Source organism: Odontesthes bonariensis, chromosome 1 (genome assembly GCF_027942865.1).
Source record: "Odontesthes bonariensis isolate fOdoBon6 chromosome 1, fOdoBon6.hap1, whole genome shotgun sequence".
Taxonomy (NCBI): Eukaryota; Metazoa; Chordata; class Actinopteri; order Atheriniformes; family Atherinopsidae; genus Odontesthes; species Odontesthes bonariensis.
Genome location: NC_134506.1, coordinates 40975407 through 40993054, shown reverse-complemented (window position 1 = coordinate 40993054; position 17648 = coordinate 40975407). Strand labels below are relative to the sequence as shown.

Here is a 17648-nt window from a genome sequence, read left to right as displayed (position 1 = left end):
AGACTTCAGTGTGGTGATAAAAAATGGTGTGTGAGCAGTGATTGAACTGACCCGCCTGCTGGTGAGTGTCACACGGGTCGAGCTGAGGTGTGCTCAGGCTGAGGGAGCAGGCTGACGAGACCTTCCAGGTGTTCCCAAACAGGTGAGGAGTGCTTTCTATCATCCCAGATGGAGATCTGCAGAAACACCAGAGCAGAGTTCACTGCAAAAACAGGCAGGTGGAGCTTCTCTCCTCTCACAGACGTGTGCACATCACTCCTGTTCTTAACTCCCTCCATTGGCTTCCTGTCCTTTATAGAACTGATTTTAAAATCGTTCACATTGCAATTAAATGCGACCTGTATGTGGCCTGCTGTGTGAACGGCTTACCGCCCCATACTATCCCGCATGCGCAGAAGAGCGTACGATGACGTCACACGCAGCGAGCGTGCCCAGTGTTTGCGGAAGTAAACATGGATGGTAAGAGTAGGAATGCATATATTGCGATTTTAAAGTTGTTGTCCAGCCAGAGCCAGCACATTAATCACGGCATAATTTTAAAGTGGATATTAAAAAGAATAAGAGCTAGGCTTTTGGCCCTGGCCTTTTGTGGGGCAGTGGCATCTTCTATCCAAAGACACGTTTGGGTGCGTCGTCGTAGCCAGGAGTGGTGGGACTGTGATGTGATAGGTCGGATAAATGCGCCCTGGCCGTTCAGACTGCAGTCGCATGGCAAAAGATCAGATACGTATTGGAATTAGGACCACATATCCATGTGGCCTGGATCGGATTTGGAAAAATCCGATTTGTGCTGTTCAGACTGTCATGAAAAGATCAGATACAGGTCGCATAGGGCCAAAAAAAAATCGGATTTGGGTCACTTCAGTGTGCTGTCTGAACGTAGCCATAATGTTTGCTTTTAAAGCTCTTAATGGCCTCGCCCCATCGTATTTATCTGAGCTTTTAACAGTCCTGGCAGAGCTGCTGGAAGTGCCCAGGTCAGAATACAAACCCTGGGGTGAGCGAGCCTTTTCCCAAAGCTGCCCCCAGGCTCTGGAATAAGCCCCCCGTCGAGCTACGTCTTATTTCATACCTGGGCCTCTTCACATCTAGGCTAGATGTTTTTAAGGCAAAAATGTCCCCTTTCAGAAATTAAGTTGTGTTTTAAATCAGGTATGAGGGTTAAAGCACCTCAACTTCACATTTCAGAACTGCATTTTTGGAAGTTTGCAAGATTAAGACAAGCATCATAATTCACCGTTGAATCTAACTTTTATCTGTCCCAGCTCAGCAGCCCCTTCAGTGACTTCTCTCTGCAGTCTGCTGGAGCTGACACTGACACCAGAACAGGGCAGGCTTCGGCTGACTGAAGAGTCCCGCTTCTGCCATCATGTTTCACCTTTTACTCTTTGAAGTGAGATGAGCAGAGTCAGGTGCTATCAATGTGTGTGCAGTCAGGACTCATCTGAAACAACTGTAATGCATCAAATTAAACCATAATAAGGTAAAAAACCAACCATATAAAACCGCACACGTTATCATTTTAACCGCAGTCTTTTCAGGAAGTGCTTCCAGTTTTCCTTCAAGCAGCAAGCGACCGCTTCAGCCACCAACACTAACATATATATCCGCTTACAGCTGTTAGACAACATCCGGCCTTTATGGTTCGACCATTACGACACGGCACAGTGGAGCCCCTATTCTGCTAACAGTAAATTCCTTGTTGAAGTGGTGTGTCCAGTTGGGTGCTCATCTGGCCCACCTAAAAGAGCTGATCAGAGAGCGAGGCTTTTGATGCTGAGCCGCCCGACCCGTGTGCATTACAGAGAGAGAGAGCACTTCCCCATCACCTCCCTCTCCCTCCCTCTGAAACAGGAGCACTCTCCCTCTTTCCCGTAGGGGAGGGGAGGGGTTAAAGGAGGGCGCGGGAGGGGTCAAAGGTGAGCACGCTTACAGGAAGTCATCTTGAATGTTGCCGTTGAAGGTGCCACACAGCCCCACCGTGTCGTCCTTCCACAGCTCGTCGGCCTGCAGGTAGAGGCGGAACTCCGCCCAGCTGTACTGCAGACGCAGGCCGAACGCCGTCCTCACCTGCACAAACATGGACGACAGCTCCTGGATGTGGAAGACGTCTGCGGGAGAAGAGGAAGGAGGATATTTAGGCTTTCAAGCGGGGGTTTGAGATGCCTGTTCTTTCGTTATTTCATCTATAAACTAGGGCTGGGCGAGTTAACTCGCTTTAATTATTTGACGCCGACAAATATTTGATCGCGCATTAACGCAGGTTTTATTATTTATTTTATTATTGTAAAAGTCTGTTGCTCACAGGCTTTTATTTGTAAAAGTCTGTTGCTCACAGGCTTTTATTTTGGAAAAGTCTGTTGCTGTCTGCTGTGGAACCGGAAAAGAAAGTAATCGGCGGATCCACCAAACATGGAGAAGGGTACGGAACTTTTACTCGGCCATTTTCATGTTAAAGTTCTTCCAGACGGCGGAGTCGACAGAACCAAAGTCATCTGTAAGCTTAGCTCACGGAGCAAACCGGCGCTACTTCCTGTTTTACTTGTTTCAACATAAAAGCACATATTTCAAAATAAATTTTTTAAAAAACTCCTGCATTTACAGCCAAGCTGAATTGTCTTCTCAGCGTAGTAGTTCCAGTCTAAAATATCACTTAAAGGCAAAACGCACAACTGATAGCAGCAAGTCATTCAAGGAAACAGACAGTGGAGCGAGGCTTCTACATAAAAACTACAGAAAGATGCTGATGTTAAAAGTGTGTTTGCACAACAAATGTTACGGCACTTTCATTCATATGGCAGCACATTTAAAATAAAACTAAATGCTAAAAGCTATACACTACTTTTGGATTCTTTTTTGGATTTTGTGTACAAATGTGACTAATCATGATTAATCAGGGAAATCATATGATTAATTAGATTAAAAAATTTAATCGTTGCCCAGCCCTACTATAAGCACCTGCATTGTTTACATGCACAGCAACAAATTTACACCCTTCTATTTTCCTGCTTATTTTATGTAGCATTGCTCCGTCTTTGACGCCACCTGTTGATCGTTGGAGCGTCAGCAGGGCTGTGCGTTGCATCATCTGTGCATCCGTGCTTGTGCACATGCCAACAGGCCTGCTCATGTCCTGCTTCATCCCATTAAAAGCAGCCAGAAACTACACAGACATGTTTAAAAAAGTACTCTAACACTCTTTAAAATTGTGTTTTTGTTCATTTTTAGTGGTTTAACATCTGGCGTAGCGAGTTTACTTTTTCAAATGAAAGTCTTTTGTTAGCATTTTCCATTTTAATAACTTATTTGAAGCATGAACGTGACTCCATTTCAGCAACTCTGTGGCGAGATTTATCAATTTTTTTCTGTATGAATGTAAAGAAACATAATTTTTTGGGTCAATTCTCTCTAAATCTTGTTTTTTAGTGAGATAGCCACATAAATAAAGTTATTCTGACTGACCTGCCTGTGGCAACATCGCCTAAAAAGTCATTATTTAAGTATATTAAATAGAATAGAATAGAATATAAATAGAATAGAAAAATACTTTATTCATCCCCCAATGGGGGAAATTCAAATTAGTCAAGGAGCTCAAAAAATTATTAATATTTAAAATGATTGTATATTAACAACAATAATAATACCAATTCTAATAAAAATACTACTACTAACTAATAATAATAATAATAATAAATGACTAAATAAATAAAAAAATGCGACATCATGTCTGCTCGACCTCTTTAGATTTTAACTTACTGACAATCAGACCAGTCTTTTCAATTATTCATATCAATTACCTGGGAAATGTATTATAAAAGAGTTCTTAAACCCAAAATTGATGTCCTCAAATCAAAAGAGCCAGTTTGATAAATGCTGTAATGACTGATTATAAAAAGTGCTATTGAATAATGTTCTGCACCAATAAATGGGCTCATTTTTGGGTCTGTTTGATAGAAACATTTCTTTGTTCATGTCTGAAATTGTAGCATTTCATGATTAGATGATAGGTTGAATGCAATAAGGAGTGCAAAGTACTTTGTAAGAATCTATAACAGAGCAAAAAGTATAATAAGTGTTCATGTTATGACTCACTGAGGTACAAAGTATCAGATCATTCTCACAGATTCACATGAAACACACAAAAGACTGTCGACTCGATCGTGAAAACACTGGTGTGTAAGGAGAGCAATACTCTGAGGGAAAGCATTTTGTGAAAGCACTAACTCAGAACAGTATTGGGAAAAAAATTTCTTCAATAGCACAGCTGTCATTCAATCTGTTTCTGCCATGAGCCACAGAGTGCTGAAAGAAGCCGAGTCCTGGATGCGAACAATGCTGGAAGGTGATAAAAGATGAGAAGGTTACCGTCAGAATAGGGCAGCGAGACGCGGTACTGTCCGGCCATGAAGACCTCTCCGACGTGACTCAGTGTGATCTCTGTTCTTGGATCCTCGTCTAAAACCAGGGTAACTGATTGGATGCAAGCCCCGTCCAAATTCTGCAATTGAGACAAGATGGTAGTTTCCCAGACAACAGCAATTCAGACACACGATGAATGTAAAATAATAGGAACCCGAGGCTTGATAGACATGTCTTTACTATGTTTCTTATCCTTTGAAATACATCACGTTTCAACATCTGTGTGAATAATATTTGAGTCGTATTGGGTGGATAATTAGGTGTACAAAGCATTTGATTTTCATTCTTGAATAATTCTTGGGGATGAGTCTATTTATTATAGCATTTAGCTGCCACTTGGGGGCAGTCTCAGAAATATGAGGAGCAATCTGAGCTGTGGGCTGCTCTTGGTTGTGTTAGTGCTATTGTTGGTGCTTTAGCTTTGCTCTGCTGCGAGACACGTAAGTATAAACAGGCCCTAATACTCTTTGCCTGCTCTTACTTTGCACTTCTTTACATTTAATACTTGTACTCTTTGTCCTTTAAACATATTTAGTATTCTATACTTAACCCCGGTTTCTTAATGTGATGAATCTCAGATGTTGTACGTCACTTGTAAGTCATTTTCACTGAAAACGTAGGCTAAATGACTAGCCGTAATTGCAAATTACATAGTTTATTTAATTTTCCCAGTCATTTGATGTTTTATTAGAGCCAGGCAGCAATACAAACACCAGCCACTGTTAGTGAACGCCATTAAAAGAAACATCTGGATGCGTTTTAAGCAACATTTATAGAGACAAATCGGATCTGGGGCACCAGGGAGCTCAACTATTTGATGGGTTGCTCATGTAGAGAGGCTGAAAGTCTTTGTGACAGGAAAGAATTATTTGAATTTGTTGCTTCTAGATTAAAAAACTGTTGTTTCTCTGGAACCAGTTTTCCAAGTCAATAGCTGGTCATGTTGTCTGATTGTTTGCTGAAAACACAAAGAACTGGCTGGAGATTAGCCACTGGCTGTGAAGCACCGAAAATGCTTGTCAAAAGGGAACAAATGAGAACAGTGAGTTTGAAGGAAAACGTCAAAGTGAGAGACCAGACATCAAACCGGTGAGCTGAAAGACTCCAGGTATCAGTGAACAAAGGGAACGCCTTCATACAAGGGGCCACATAGCCCACTGGTCATTTAAAATATTGTTTATAGCTGTTTTAAGTTGGTCAGCGAAGAGTTTTCTTGTCAAGATTTGGCCATCAAGGCGGGGCTGATGCGCCTTCATTTGCACATCACTATCCTGTTTGTGAGATATGGAGGCAGAATTATGGATCAAGGCTGATGAACCCCTGATCCCCCATCAGAGCCGGATCAATGCATGCATCTCACGGTTAGCTGGCGCAGTGGAGCATACTGCGCTCGGTCTGGTCAGTATAAACCGGCAACCATGGCAACTAAAACAGGGTGTGAAAAGGGCTTGTACATGTGAGACATTTCAACAGTTGTCAAAGAACCATCGAGTTAAAGGTAGGGTAGGAGATCCTGGATTTTGAGTCCAGCGAAGCTGCATTTTGAAAATACACAGGTAAAAAGTCCCAACCCTTTTCTTCACTTTCCCCACGAAGGCACGCCTCTAGAGTACATGAACGCAATGAGGGTGTGAAGAGTATTTCAAGCAATATGAAAAAAAATGTTCCAGAAAAAGAACCCCTACCCCGCCTTTAACTTGTTATTATCGCGTTAACTCGATAATTATTTTTTATTAAAAAAAAAAATCATAATAATTTTTTAATGGATATGAAAGTTCAGAGAGACAGGAAGCAGGGGGCAGAGAGAGGGGGAACAACACGCAGCACAGGCCCATCCGATGCGGGACTGCAGCGAGGACTATAGCCTCTTGTATATGGGGCGCCTGATCAACCCACTACGCCACGGACCACCCCTGTTTGATTATTTATTTTATTATTGGAAAAGTCTGTTGCTCACAGGCTTTTATTTTGTAAAAGTCTGTTGCTCACAGGCTTTTATTATTGTAAAAGTCTGTCGCTGTCTGCTGCGGAACCGGAAAAAAGAAAGTAATCGGCGGATCCAAATGCGATTAATCGTGATTAATCAGTGAAATCATGTGATTAATTACATTAAACATTTTAATCGTTACCCAGCCCTAGTTTTAACGCCAGAATCTCTGTGAATCCAACCAGAATACGACAGACACTGCACTTCTTACGTTAAAAAAAATGGGCAAATTATTAACTCTGAGAACAATTCTCGCTGGTTTTACAAGATATACACACTGAGGGGGATTACCACAACACGAAATCCCTCTCAGCTCTGATGTTTTCAAAGTAAGGAAGCCTGCGTGTCACCGACAACAAACGATCTTGCCTCTATGAATCGTCTCTTTCATAAGTGGCTGAGCTCCATAGCTGAAAGGTTTTAGCACCCACCTCCACCCTTCCCTCCTCCTCTTCCCATCATTCACCTCCTATTTTCCTAACATAACCTTCTCTCTGTCCAGGCCCCCTCAGCACCCTTCCAGTGCCTCTCTTCACCTCCCTCTTCACTACAAAGCCGTCCACAGCTCTGTCAGTCAGGCCAGATAAGGTAATCCTGTTCAGTTGGCTGTTAGAGGTCTCGGGCCTCTGCTCTGATGAGTGGGACATCTTATATCTCACCTCCTCCCCCTGTTCTCTGGGAAACTGGAGGATTGGCGAGAGGGGAGAGCAGAAGAAGCCCTTAGTCTTTTGTCACGTTTTTTTTGTTCATTATCTACCCAAGCAGTTGCAGCGGAGCTCTTGGACAAAAATGACCCAGACTCAACGGGGATTATTGAGCACTTAAATTTTGATATGATCTACATGACAGACAAATTGCATGAACCTGTAATCTGAGCCAGCGGTTTGACTGCTGATGCTCAAGTGGCTGAAAGCAGCAAAGGAAGAAAAAGGTCAACCTGGAAGAGAAGAGGTGACAAAGGTTAAAGGGTAACTCACAGCTCCGCAGGGGGTGTTCTGGATGGTGATCGTGAACTTCCCCGAGTTGCGACTTTTGGCGAGGACATACTGACAGGTTGCAGGGAAGGTGTAGATTCGCCCATCAAAGGACTGAAAATACATATCGCCCGTCACTGAACACTCGCCTGTGGAGAGAAAAAACAGTACGCTTTTTACTGATTTCCACCACTCTTCTTAAGAAAATCACTAGTGCTGGGCAAGTTAACTCATTAACTCTGTAATTATTTAACGCCTATCGCGCATTAACGCATGTTTTATTATTCATTTTATTTTGTAAAAATCTGTTGCTGTCTGCTGCGGAACCGGAAAAGAAAGTAATCGGCGAATCCACCAAACCTGGAGAAGGGTACGGAACTTTCACATAGTTATAGTTCTGTTCTTTTTGTCATTGTATGAACAAATACTGCACACCGTTCTAAGAGGTCTGGAAACTGGAAAATCTACAAAATGTAGCACAAAAATGGATTTGATTCAATGTTATTTCAATCTCTGAGAGGAATTGGTGTTGTTTCAGTTTGGATTATTACTCTAGATAAATAATAATAATAATAATAATAATAATAATAATAATAATAATAGGAAACAAAAAGGAAAATCTCAGAATTAGTTGTCAAAGTTTTGGAAAGTCGACGTGCAGCAGAGAGAGGAGGGATAGAAATTAGGGCTGGGCGAGTTAACTCGTTATTATCGCGTTAACTCGTTTATTATTTAACGCCGATAAATATTTTATCGCGCATTAACGCAGGTTTTATTTTGTAAAGGTCTGTTGCTCACAGGCTTTTATTTTGTAAAAGTCTGTTGCTGTCTGTTGCGGAACCGGAAAAGGAAGTAATCGCCGGATCCACCAAACACGGAGAAGGGTACGGAACTTTTACTCGGCCATTTTCATTTTAAAGTTCTTCCAGGCGGCGGAGTCAACAGAACCAAAGTCATCTGTAAACTCTGCCAAGTTGAATTGTCTTCTCAGCGTAGTAGTTCCAGTCTAAAATATCACTTAAAGGCAAAACAACTGATAGCAGCAAGTCATTCAAGGAAACAGACAGTGGAGCGAGGCTTCTACATAAAAACTACAGAAAGATCAGGGAAATCATGTGATTAATTAGATTAAGCATTTTAATCGTTGCCCAGCCCTAAAAATTACAGCTCAAAACGATAATCTGGGAGGAACACGTTGTAGCACTCAGTGACATCTAGCAGTCCAGTTTCAGGCAGCAGCCAGCTTAATGCTGTCTGCCTAAACATCCCCTAATTATCAAATGTGGCCAATAAATAAGTGCAAACAAGTTTCAGTCAAGTGGAAGAGAAACCACATTTTCTGTAGACATAAATGGCTCATTCTAAGGTTACAAAAGTACATCCATTTTCATTGTCATGTGAGATTTTTGGCAACCTATTCCCATACGTACTGCATACTGGAGCTTTAATAAATGTGTGTAATTAATCTTTAACTGCACTATAAGTAGGAGCTGTGGAGCTTTCTCCTTCCTGTCCTTTTTCCTCTATTTTCAGCTAATTCAGAAGCTTCCTTCTTTCAAACCTCAACCAGGAACAATCCTGTTTTTTCCTCCTAAACCACAAAGATTCCATTTTCCAATCTATCCAGACCTCTGAGTCCACTTCTCTAACGCTTTCTGATTTTTTTGCTTCAACGACTGGCTCCTTTTCAACATAGCACCCTATAATTTGCACCATTTCAAGGAACTTTCTTACCTACAGACTCCATTTACTGGTTCCACTGATGAACCCATTTATTCCCTGCTTAGTTGGACAAATATGCTTTTATTTCCCAACAAGTCTTTTTACTTTCTTACTCCTCCTGTCTTTCCTTTCTTCCAAACTAAAAAGCAGACTCTACTAGAAAATCCAATTTGGATGGTAGCTGGTGAGTAGCTTGGCCAGCTAGTTTTTGACAGTTGGCAAAGCCATCTCCCAGTTAAATCCTGCAAGACCAATGACCAGAAAAGGTTTGAAGCTGGTTCAAGGTGGAACTTTCCGTAGGGTATCCTTGCAAAGCCTTTTCAGACCCTGCCCCTGGCTATCAAGCATGGTTCTTTCTCTGTAGAGGCCTACATAAGGGCTTCAGCTTAGTCTGCATATCACACTGAAAGAGTCCTCCAGTGGAGTTGGAGTAAGATTGTAGCCACCGACAGAAGGAAGGCACAGACCTGGGCAGCTGTAGTCGGTGCAGTTCCACTCTCCACCCACGCATGTGCTGAAAACAGAAAGCAGAGACGTCCACAGGTGGCTCAGGGAACATGAGAGGCTGAGCTAATAGCGGGAACACTGACAGAAACTGGACCGACTGAGTCCAGGTGGTCAGATCTGAGGAGATTAATAGGTTTGCATGGGATCTGCAGGAAAAATGTTGTTTTTTTCTATAAAAGATGATAAAAATTAAACTCAACAGGGTCTCACATGTGTTCATCTATGGGCAAAGAAAGATATTTTTTTGGGGGGGAAAGAGGTTTGTAAGTTAAGGCAGGTTAAGTGTCTACTTAACCCTCCTGTTGTTTTGGGGGTCAAAAGTGACCCACTACCATGTTTAGCTGTAGAAAAAATACCATTAACTATCCTTTTCCAACTTGAAATTTTATGACTTTTCCTAAAGGGACCCCATCATTAGAAAAAGTCATACTTTATTTTTATTTATGTTTCCATGTGGGCTGTACACCACTAGGGTACAAAGATTGTCTTATGGGTCATTTTGGACCCGTGAATTATAAAAACATTTAAACACCGGAAAAAAGTTCACTGTTTTTTTCCCTTTCAACATAATTAATTCAGAAGTAATTACTTCACATTTATATAATAGCAATAATAAACCTTTATTATGTAAAAGAAAACTGAGAAAACAAGAAAACTGTTAGTCCAACTGACAGTTGGTTTGTGGTAAAAAAAAAAAAAGTGTAATCCTGAAAACTGGTGATTGTCGTTTTGTATTACATGATAAAAGATGTATTGAATTGAGTTAAATAGATAAATAACAGGTGGTTTCATGATTTAAAATTCAATTTAGTTGCTGTATGTTGGGGCTTTGGTAGGGCGGGTCATTTTTGACCCGTAGGACAAGGGGAGTAAACAGAATGTTAAGACCGCACAAGGGTTAAGATTATTGGCAAATACATCAAATACATCACAAAAGCCTTAATACCAGTTGTTGCATTCCTCCTGCAGCGTCTGTCCAGAGGGATAAAACATCCCATGGTACTCACAGGGACAGTCGGAGGGCGTCACACAGCCTCCATTTTCATAGATCAGACCTGGAAACACACAAGCTGCATTTCAGCCCACAGAGAAGCAGCTTACAGGGTTTTAATTCATGCCCGTTTATGTTGTCATGATTCCCCGATCAGATCACATCTGACCAGTATTTCACTTTCCAAATCATTCTGTTTTTAGACAGAATGCTTGAAATTGTGTTCACAAATGACAACCAGCACAGATTTGTGTTGCTCCCTGAGGAGCTCTTTACATCACATAACAAACAACATGGAAGATGTATGATACAGCCAATAAAACAGGTTCTGATGGATTAAACAGAAAAGCATGTCCGTTTGTAAAATCTGTGTAAAATGTGGAAGTTTAATGACTTTTTTACCCCATATTCAAGCAAAATGTATACAATTCTGACATATTGAATGCTTTGATAAATAAATGCTCCATTTGTATGTGATGGTAGCGACAAAATTGACAAAAGATGAGAGAGGAGAACCAAAAGGTCAAAAGAAAAAAGAGCACGCAGTAAAACAAGTTACAGTAAATTAAGTTTGACCTAAAATCTGTGGAATTAGGTTTGGGTTTTTTTAACATTCTGTTTATTGGATTTTTCCATATTCTAGACAAGTATTTAAATAACTCATTGTGAACATATTTTCAACCCAAGCCCCCCCCCATTTCCCATTACTGGTATATATGTCTACAGAAATGTACTTAAATACAAATTAAAATACAAAAATACAAGGATCATTACATAAAATAGGCACAAAAAAAAGTAAATAAATAAATGATATAATAAAACAAATGAAGAGAAGTACATAGTGAAAATGCATAGATAAATATATAAAAGAAAAGCCGAATAAAATATAAATAGTTTCTCTAGTCAGCAGCTATATCTAGTTTTGGTGTGGCTCTTCAATCAACTATGTCCGCTGTGTTCGATTAGGTTTGTTTTAAGGTCCTACAACATAACAGAAGCTGTAGTATAACCCAATTTCCAAATAAGTGGGTACGCTGTGTAAAATGTGAACGAAAAAGAATGCAATGATATGAAAAAACGGAAGGCCTAGCATATTTCAGGAGGACAGTGACACTCCCAAAGGTCCAACAACTGGCCTCCTCGGTTCCCAGATGTTTACAGACTGTTGTTAAAAGAAAAGGAGATGATACACAGTGGTAAACATGGCCTTGTCCCAACTTTTTTGAGACATGTTGTTGCCATTAATTTCAAAATAAGCTCATTTCCTTCATGAAATGGTAAAATGTCTCGCTTTCACCATTCGGTTTTCTGTGTGCGACTGTGAATCAATCAAATCAAATCTCTGCATTCTGATTTATAGGGTTGCAAAAGTATTATTTACAGTGAATCTTTTAAATTGAATCAGGAAACGGATTCTGGGGTAACTTACCATTGGGACAGTAGCACCCGTCCAGGCAGGCCAGCTTGCTGTCAATGCATGTTCGCTCCAGGTTGCAGGAGGCCGGGCAGCAGCTGATGCATTCCCTGTACTGCAGCCCCAGAGGACACTGCTTCGCTGGTCACAAAAATAAAAACACAAACAAATGCACAAAATATTTCAACCTCAAATGCGACGGCGGATGTTTGGGAATACAACAGAAAAATGAGACAGAAAACTGGAAGTTTTAGAGTTTCTGGAAGTTGAGTCAGAAAGTTTTGTGCGATAAGCAGAGATGCAACTTTTAAAACTAGTTTAATAATTGTGACATAACACTCATGCACTGACCAAATACAAAGATTTATAACCTCCATTTAGGGTAGAAATTATCAGTCGTATTAATACAAGATCATAGTTTAAGGTCTAAACATGGTGAAGCAGCATTTAGCTGTTATACTGCAAACATTTTTAAATCCAGGTTAAAGACATTTCTGTTCTCATGTGTCTATGCATGAAATCTGCACGATATCTTTGAACTTATCTGGACTGTTGCTTGTTTTTAAATTCATTTAAATGATTTTATTTGTTTCTCTTTATATTCTTTTATGTATTGTTAATGCTTCTTACACTCCCCGCTGCAATGCTTTTATTTTATGTGAAGCACTTTGAATTGTTTTGTACATGAAATGTGCTATATAAATAAATTTGATTTGATTTGATTTGATACAGCCCTTTACAGACAATCCTTACGATGTACCACAGTGCTTTACAGCAGGTAATAAATAAAGAGAATAATAAGTAAAAACAAATAAAAACAAATAAAAGAACAGTGAAAGCAATAAAATACAACAAAATCGAATAAGATAAAATAAGATAAAAGTGTCATCATACTACTGGGTATTAAAAGCCATCCTAAATAAGTAGGTTTTTAGCCTAGATTTGAAGTTTTAACATTTTACTAAACTTTAATCATTAGTTACTAATGATTGATGATTAGAAATAAGATGAAAATGAACAAACTGCTTTTCCATTACACCCCATTATTTTATTTGTTTCTCTTTATATTCTTTTATATATTTTTAATGCTTCTTACACTCCCCGCTGCAATGCTTTTATTTTATGTGAAGCACTTTGAATTGTTTTGTACATGAAATGTGCTAATAAACTACAAATACAACATGATTATAACACACGTGTATCTCCAGATTTTTGGTCCTGCGTGGCATGCAGTTTAAAACACCTGGAAAAGCCTACCACACTGAGGAATGTGCTGCCGCCAGTCGTGCAGTGGGTGGTCAGCATGGGCGCAGGCTCGGGCGTACTCACTGAACACCTGGCATACCACATCACCGCCGGGACCCGACCTTCAGCAGAGAGAAAAAAACAGAGAAGCTCTCTTTGAGCGGAGCCAGGAGAGGTGTGGTTACACAAGCAGGTACGCTGTGTCGGTCCGACCGTGCGGCTCGCATAAATAACAGCTCCTGAAAAGTTGTGTCTGCCATGTTCTCAGGCCTTTATTGACGTTATTTGCTTTGTGAAGCTTTTCAAATGTTGTGTCTGTAGTTGTAGAAACAGACTGCTGGAGCTAATGTTAAAGGGATAGTTCGCCTCTTTTGACATGAAGCTGTATGACATCCCATACGAGTAATATTGTTTATGAGCATCTTCTTACCCCCTGCTGCGTCCTGTGAGCCGAGTTCCAGCCTCGTTTTGGTGTTGATGAAGGTAGTCCGGCTAGTTGGCTGGGGTTTAGAAAATAAAGCGTCTTGCTTCTCAAAACAATATGCGTTCAAAAGAGTAATACATTTGCATCACAAAATATTGTTCTCCAGGAAAAAGTCAGACCTCACAATCACTTGGCCCTATTTTCTCTCCCTTCGTATCACTGCCTGCTCACAGGACGCAGCAGGGGGTAAGAAGATGTTCATAAATGATGTTGCTAATATGGGATGTCATACAGCTTCATGTCAAAAGAGGCGAACTGTCCCTTTAATCAAAGAAAGGGTCAGATTTGGGAGCACGGATGATTATCTGAGTGGGATCCTTTTAAAGTACAAAGTAACACGCGTCCTAACAGTCTGCTCTGCGTTAAATTTAAAGGAAAAAAGTTTGCAGGTGGAAATGAATATTCTACTTTGCTTTTAAAGGATGTTAAGCATCAGAGGACGTGTCGAATTATTTCAGAAAAAAAGTGGTGCAGACTTTGGTGCTTTCGGTGCGTACCAAGTGAAAAACGTTGTGTGCCGTGTTGGATCTTTAAATGTTGCCTCTAGAAAGCACCAAGACAATCCAACATATTTGGCTTTAAAAACTAAAATAAAATGCTGATTTTATTAATTCTAATGATTTGAATAATCTTGTTTAAGGTCTTGGATCTTTGGTTTGACCTCAAAAGTTTGAGTATCGTTCATGTAAAGACGGATATGCATCCACTCTAAATAATAGTGAATAATTGTCCCCCTACATGTTGAAGTTTCTCTCCAGTTCCCAGAATAAGGTCCTGGCTCAGAGCCCAGACATGGTGCATGCTTTGACCACGTTCTGACTCAGATTTCCAGCTGAGTCAGTGAAGGAAAACACACAAAGCGAAACAAACTCTCTTCTCAATAAAGTTTGAAACATTTAGATCAGAAGCATGAAACATTTGGCTGGATTTTGGATGTAATGCTTTCAGTTCCGTCCCAAGCCTTCTTTTAACGCCACCTCAAGGTTAAAAAAAAATGTCCACCCAGAACATATCACATCTACGAAAAAAATCTCAAAGCTCAAATTATCAGAAGATCTGAAAAAGATAAACTATGGATCTTTGCATTTCACATTTTATCAACTCTCATTAAGTCATGTCAACAGTGAGATTTGAATCGGTTAATCTTACATGCAGAGGTCGTTGGAGCAGCTGGCCATGTAGGACAGTGGGCTCACAAAGTCGTGGCAGCTCTGAAACGGTGGCTCAAGCAGCGCCGCGCACACCTCATCCACTTCCTGTCGCCACGATAAACACAAACACGGTTTTAACCCCAACACGGTTTAACTGCCTCGTTGTTTCACTGTTTCTATAGTTGTTTTTTTCTTTCTCACCTGGAGAACGTGAGCATCAACTCCAGCACAAGGTGATGTGAAACCAGAGGGTACCGAAGGGCATCTGTCCTGGTGTGGATCCGCTTCCACCCAGCTGTTTCCGAACAGTTCTATGTCGTGAGTCAGCACGCCTGAGACAGAGAAGAGGTCAGTCTGAGTGCACAGCATCCACTTTACATGTTTTCAGGGCATTGATCGTGTTTTTAATTCTTTTTTTCCAGGCAGCCATTGATGAATAATTACAGTGAATAATTTGTGGCATCTATGTTTTGCAACCCGTACTTTTGACAGTATCAGTGTTTTCATAATATTGTTTTTTGGATTTCCTGACACACTGTTCAGTATGTGATTATGTTTAGGAAAAGTTAAGAAACAAATAAACAAAACAGGAGACAGAGATTTACACAAACCCACTATTCATAAAGTCACATATGTTGAAATTTGTGGATCTGGTCAAATTCAGAACGGCACAATTAATGTACAAAGCGAGAAATAATCTATTGCCAAAAAACATACAAGGAATATTTAGTGATAGGGAGGGGGGATATAATCTAAGGGGAGAACTAAATTTAAAAAAAAACAAAGGTCCGAACAAATATGAAAAGCATGTGCGTATCAAGCTGTGGGGGGACTTTGTGGAACAGTCTGGAGACAGAAATAAAACAAAGTGCAAATATAATTCTGTTTAAAAAAAAAAAGGTACAAAAAATTATTTTTAAACAAGTACATGGAAGAGGAAGATAAATGAGGGATAAATATATGAATAGAATAGGGTTAATTGTTATATTGTAATTTAATTAGTATATGGTATATATTTATTTATGGGGATAGTTATGAATATATATTTTTTAGGGCTGGGCAACGATTCAAATGTTTAATCTAATTAATCACATGATTTCCCAGATTAATCACGATTAATCGCATTTGTACGCAAAATCCAAAAAAGAATCCAAAAGTAGTGTATAGCTTTTAGCATTTAGTTTTATTTTAAATGTGCTGCCATATGAATGAAAGTGCCATAACATTTGTTGTGCAAACACACTTTTAACATCAGCATCTTTCTGTAGTTTTTATGTAGAAGCCTCACTCCACTGTCTGTTTCCTTGAATGACTTGCTGCTATCAGTTGTGTGTTTTGCCTTTAAGTGATATTTTAGACTGGAACTACTACGCTGAGAAGACAATTCAACTTGGCTGTAAATACAGGAGTTTTTTTCAAATTTATTTTGAAATATGTGCTTTTATGTTGAAACAAGTAAAACAGGAAGTAGCGCCGGTTAGCTCCGTGAGCTTCACACAGAGACCGAGGAGCACCTGTAGCGGTGATGTTACCTGTTGGTTTATTTTTATTGTATCACTCCATGCTTCGTGGTGTTTGCTGTAACTGTGTGAATGTGACGCATTCAACAGACTTTTACAATAATAAATCCTGCGTTAATGCGCGATAAAATATTTATCGGCGTTAAATAATTAACAAGTTAACGCGATAATAACGAGTTAATGCACCCAGCCCTAGTATATATATATTCAGATTTACATTTATATTTACAAGGATATGTGTGTAGTATATATTTATTTTTGTGATTATATATTTATTTAGATATTTAGGAAGTGTATATATGGCATATATTTATATAGGTGTATTGCAGTTAGGATATTTACAAACTGAAGAGTAGTTAAAAAGGGGTGGGAAACTAAAAAAGTATTGTACTTCTTCCCATTCCTTTTTCGAATAATGTGTGGTGTTTTGTTATGTATTAGCACTTTAATGTGATTTAATTTCTCTTTTTCTTTCTTTTGTATGTACAAATAGTTACAGATATTTTCTTTTTTTATACATGTTCGAAAATAAAAATCTAATCTAAAAATCTAATCTCCTTATGCCACCAAACTGTTCGGTACAGCCCAGTTCTGACCTCGGGTCTGGACTGCTTCCCTGCTACATCATAAAGAAGATGATCTCACCGTAGCTCGTTTTGAGATCGTCTTGGACGTCAGCATTGAAGTTGCCACACAAGCCGCAGGTTCTGCCCACGAACTCTGGGTTGAGTTTGATGTAGACGGAGCCGCTGTGTCCGTCCCAGGCGAGCGTGAAGCCCCGCTGCTGCGTGACCAGCACGTACTGAGAGATGTGCTCCAGCTGCAGGTCGTGGATGTGATGAGGCAGCTGCACACTGAACACAGGGACAGCGAATGCACCATGATGCGTTCACCATCGTCTCATCTCTAGATATTTCAGTTAAGACATACAGAAAGCAAGCCGGGTTCTACCGCTGACCTTTGACCTTTGAAGGTAACGTTGGTGGAGTGCAGCCGGATTTCGCCCTCCCACGGCAGGAAGATGCTGACGGATCGCTGGCAGGTGTAGGGGGCAGAGCTGCAGCCCGGATCATTGTGGACCTGCAAGATGAAGTGAAAGCATTCATCAGACAAACCATTTAAAGGGATAGTTCGCCTCTTTTGACATGAAGCTGTATGACGTCCCATATTAGCAACATCATTTCTGAACATCTTCTTACCCCCTGCTGCGTCCTGTGAGCCGAGTTCCAGCCTC

General features: G+C 40.2%; 1 protein-coding gene across 1 annotated transcript in view; it reads right to left on the bottom strand.

Moving 5' to 3' along the window:
• otog (otogelin) overlaps window positions 1–17648 on the bottom strand; it is a 95554-nt gene that overhangs the window by 68357 nt on the left and 9549 nt on the right. The window contains exons 5-16 of the mRNA XM_075469604.1: window positions 17373–17494; window positions 17060–17268; window positions 15096–15226; window positions 14893–14999; window positions 13272–13381; window positions 12030–12155; window positions 10556–10664; window positions 9570–9616; window positions 7384–7529; window positions 4366–4498; window positions 1934–2111; window positions 52–176 (exon numbers count right to left, since the gene is read on the bottom strand). Coding sequence (XP_075325719.1) covers window positions 52–176; window positions 1934–2111; window positions 4366–4498; window positions 7384–7529; window positions 9570–9616; window positions 10556–10664; window positions 12030–12155; window positions 13272–13381; window positions 14893–14999; window positions 15096–15226; window positions 17060–17268; window positions 17373–17494 — 1543 coding nt within the window. The remainder of the gene's footprint in view (window positions 1–51; window positions 177–1933; window positions 2112–4365; window positions 4499–7383; window positions 7530–9569; window positions 9617–10555; window positions 10665–12029; window positions 12156–13271; window positions 13382–14892; window positions 15000–15095; window positions 15227–17059; window positions 17269–17372; window positions 17495–17648) is intronic.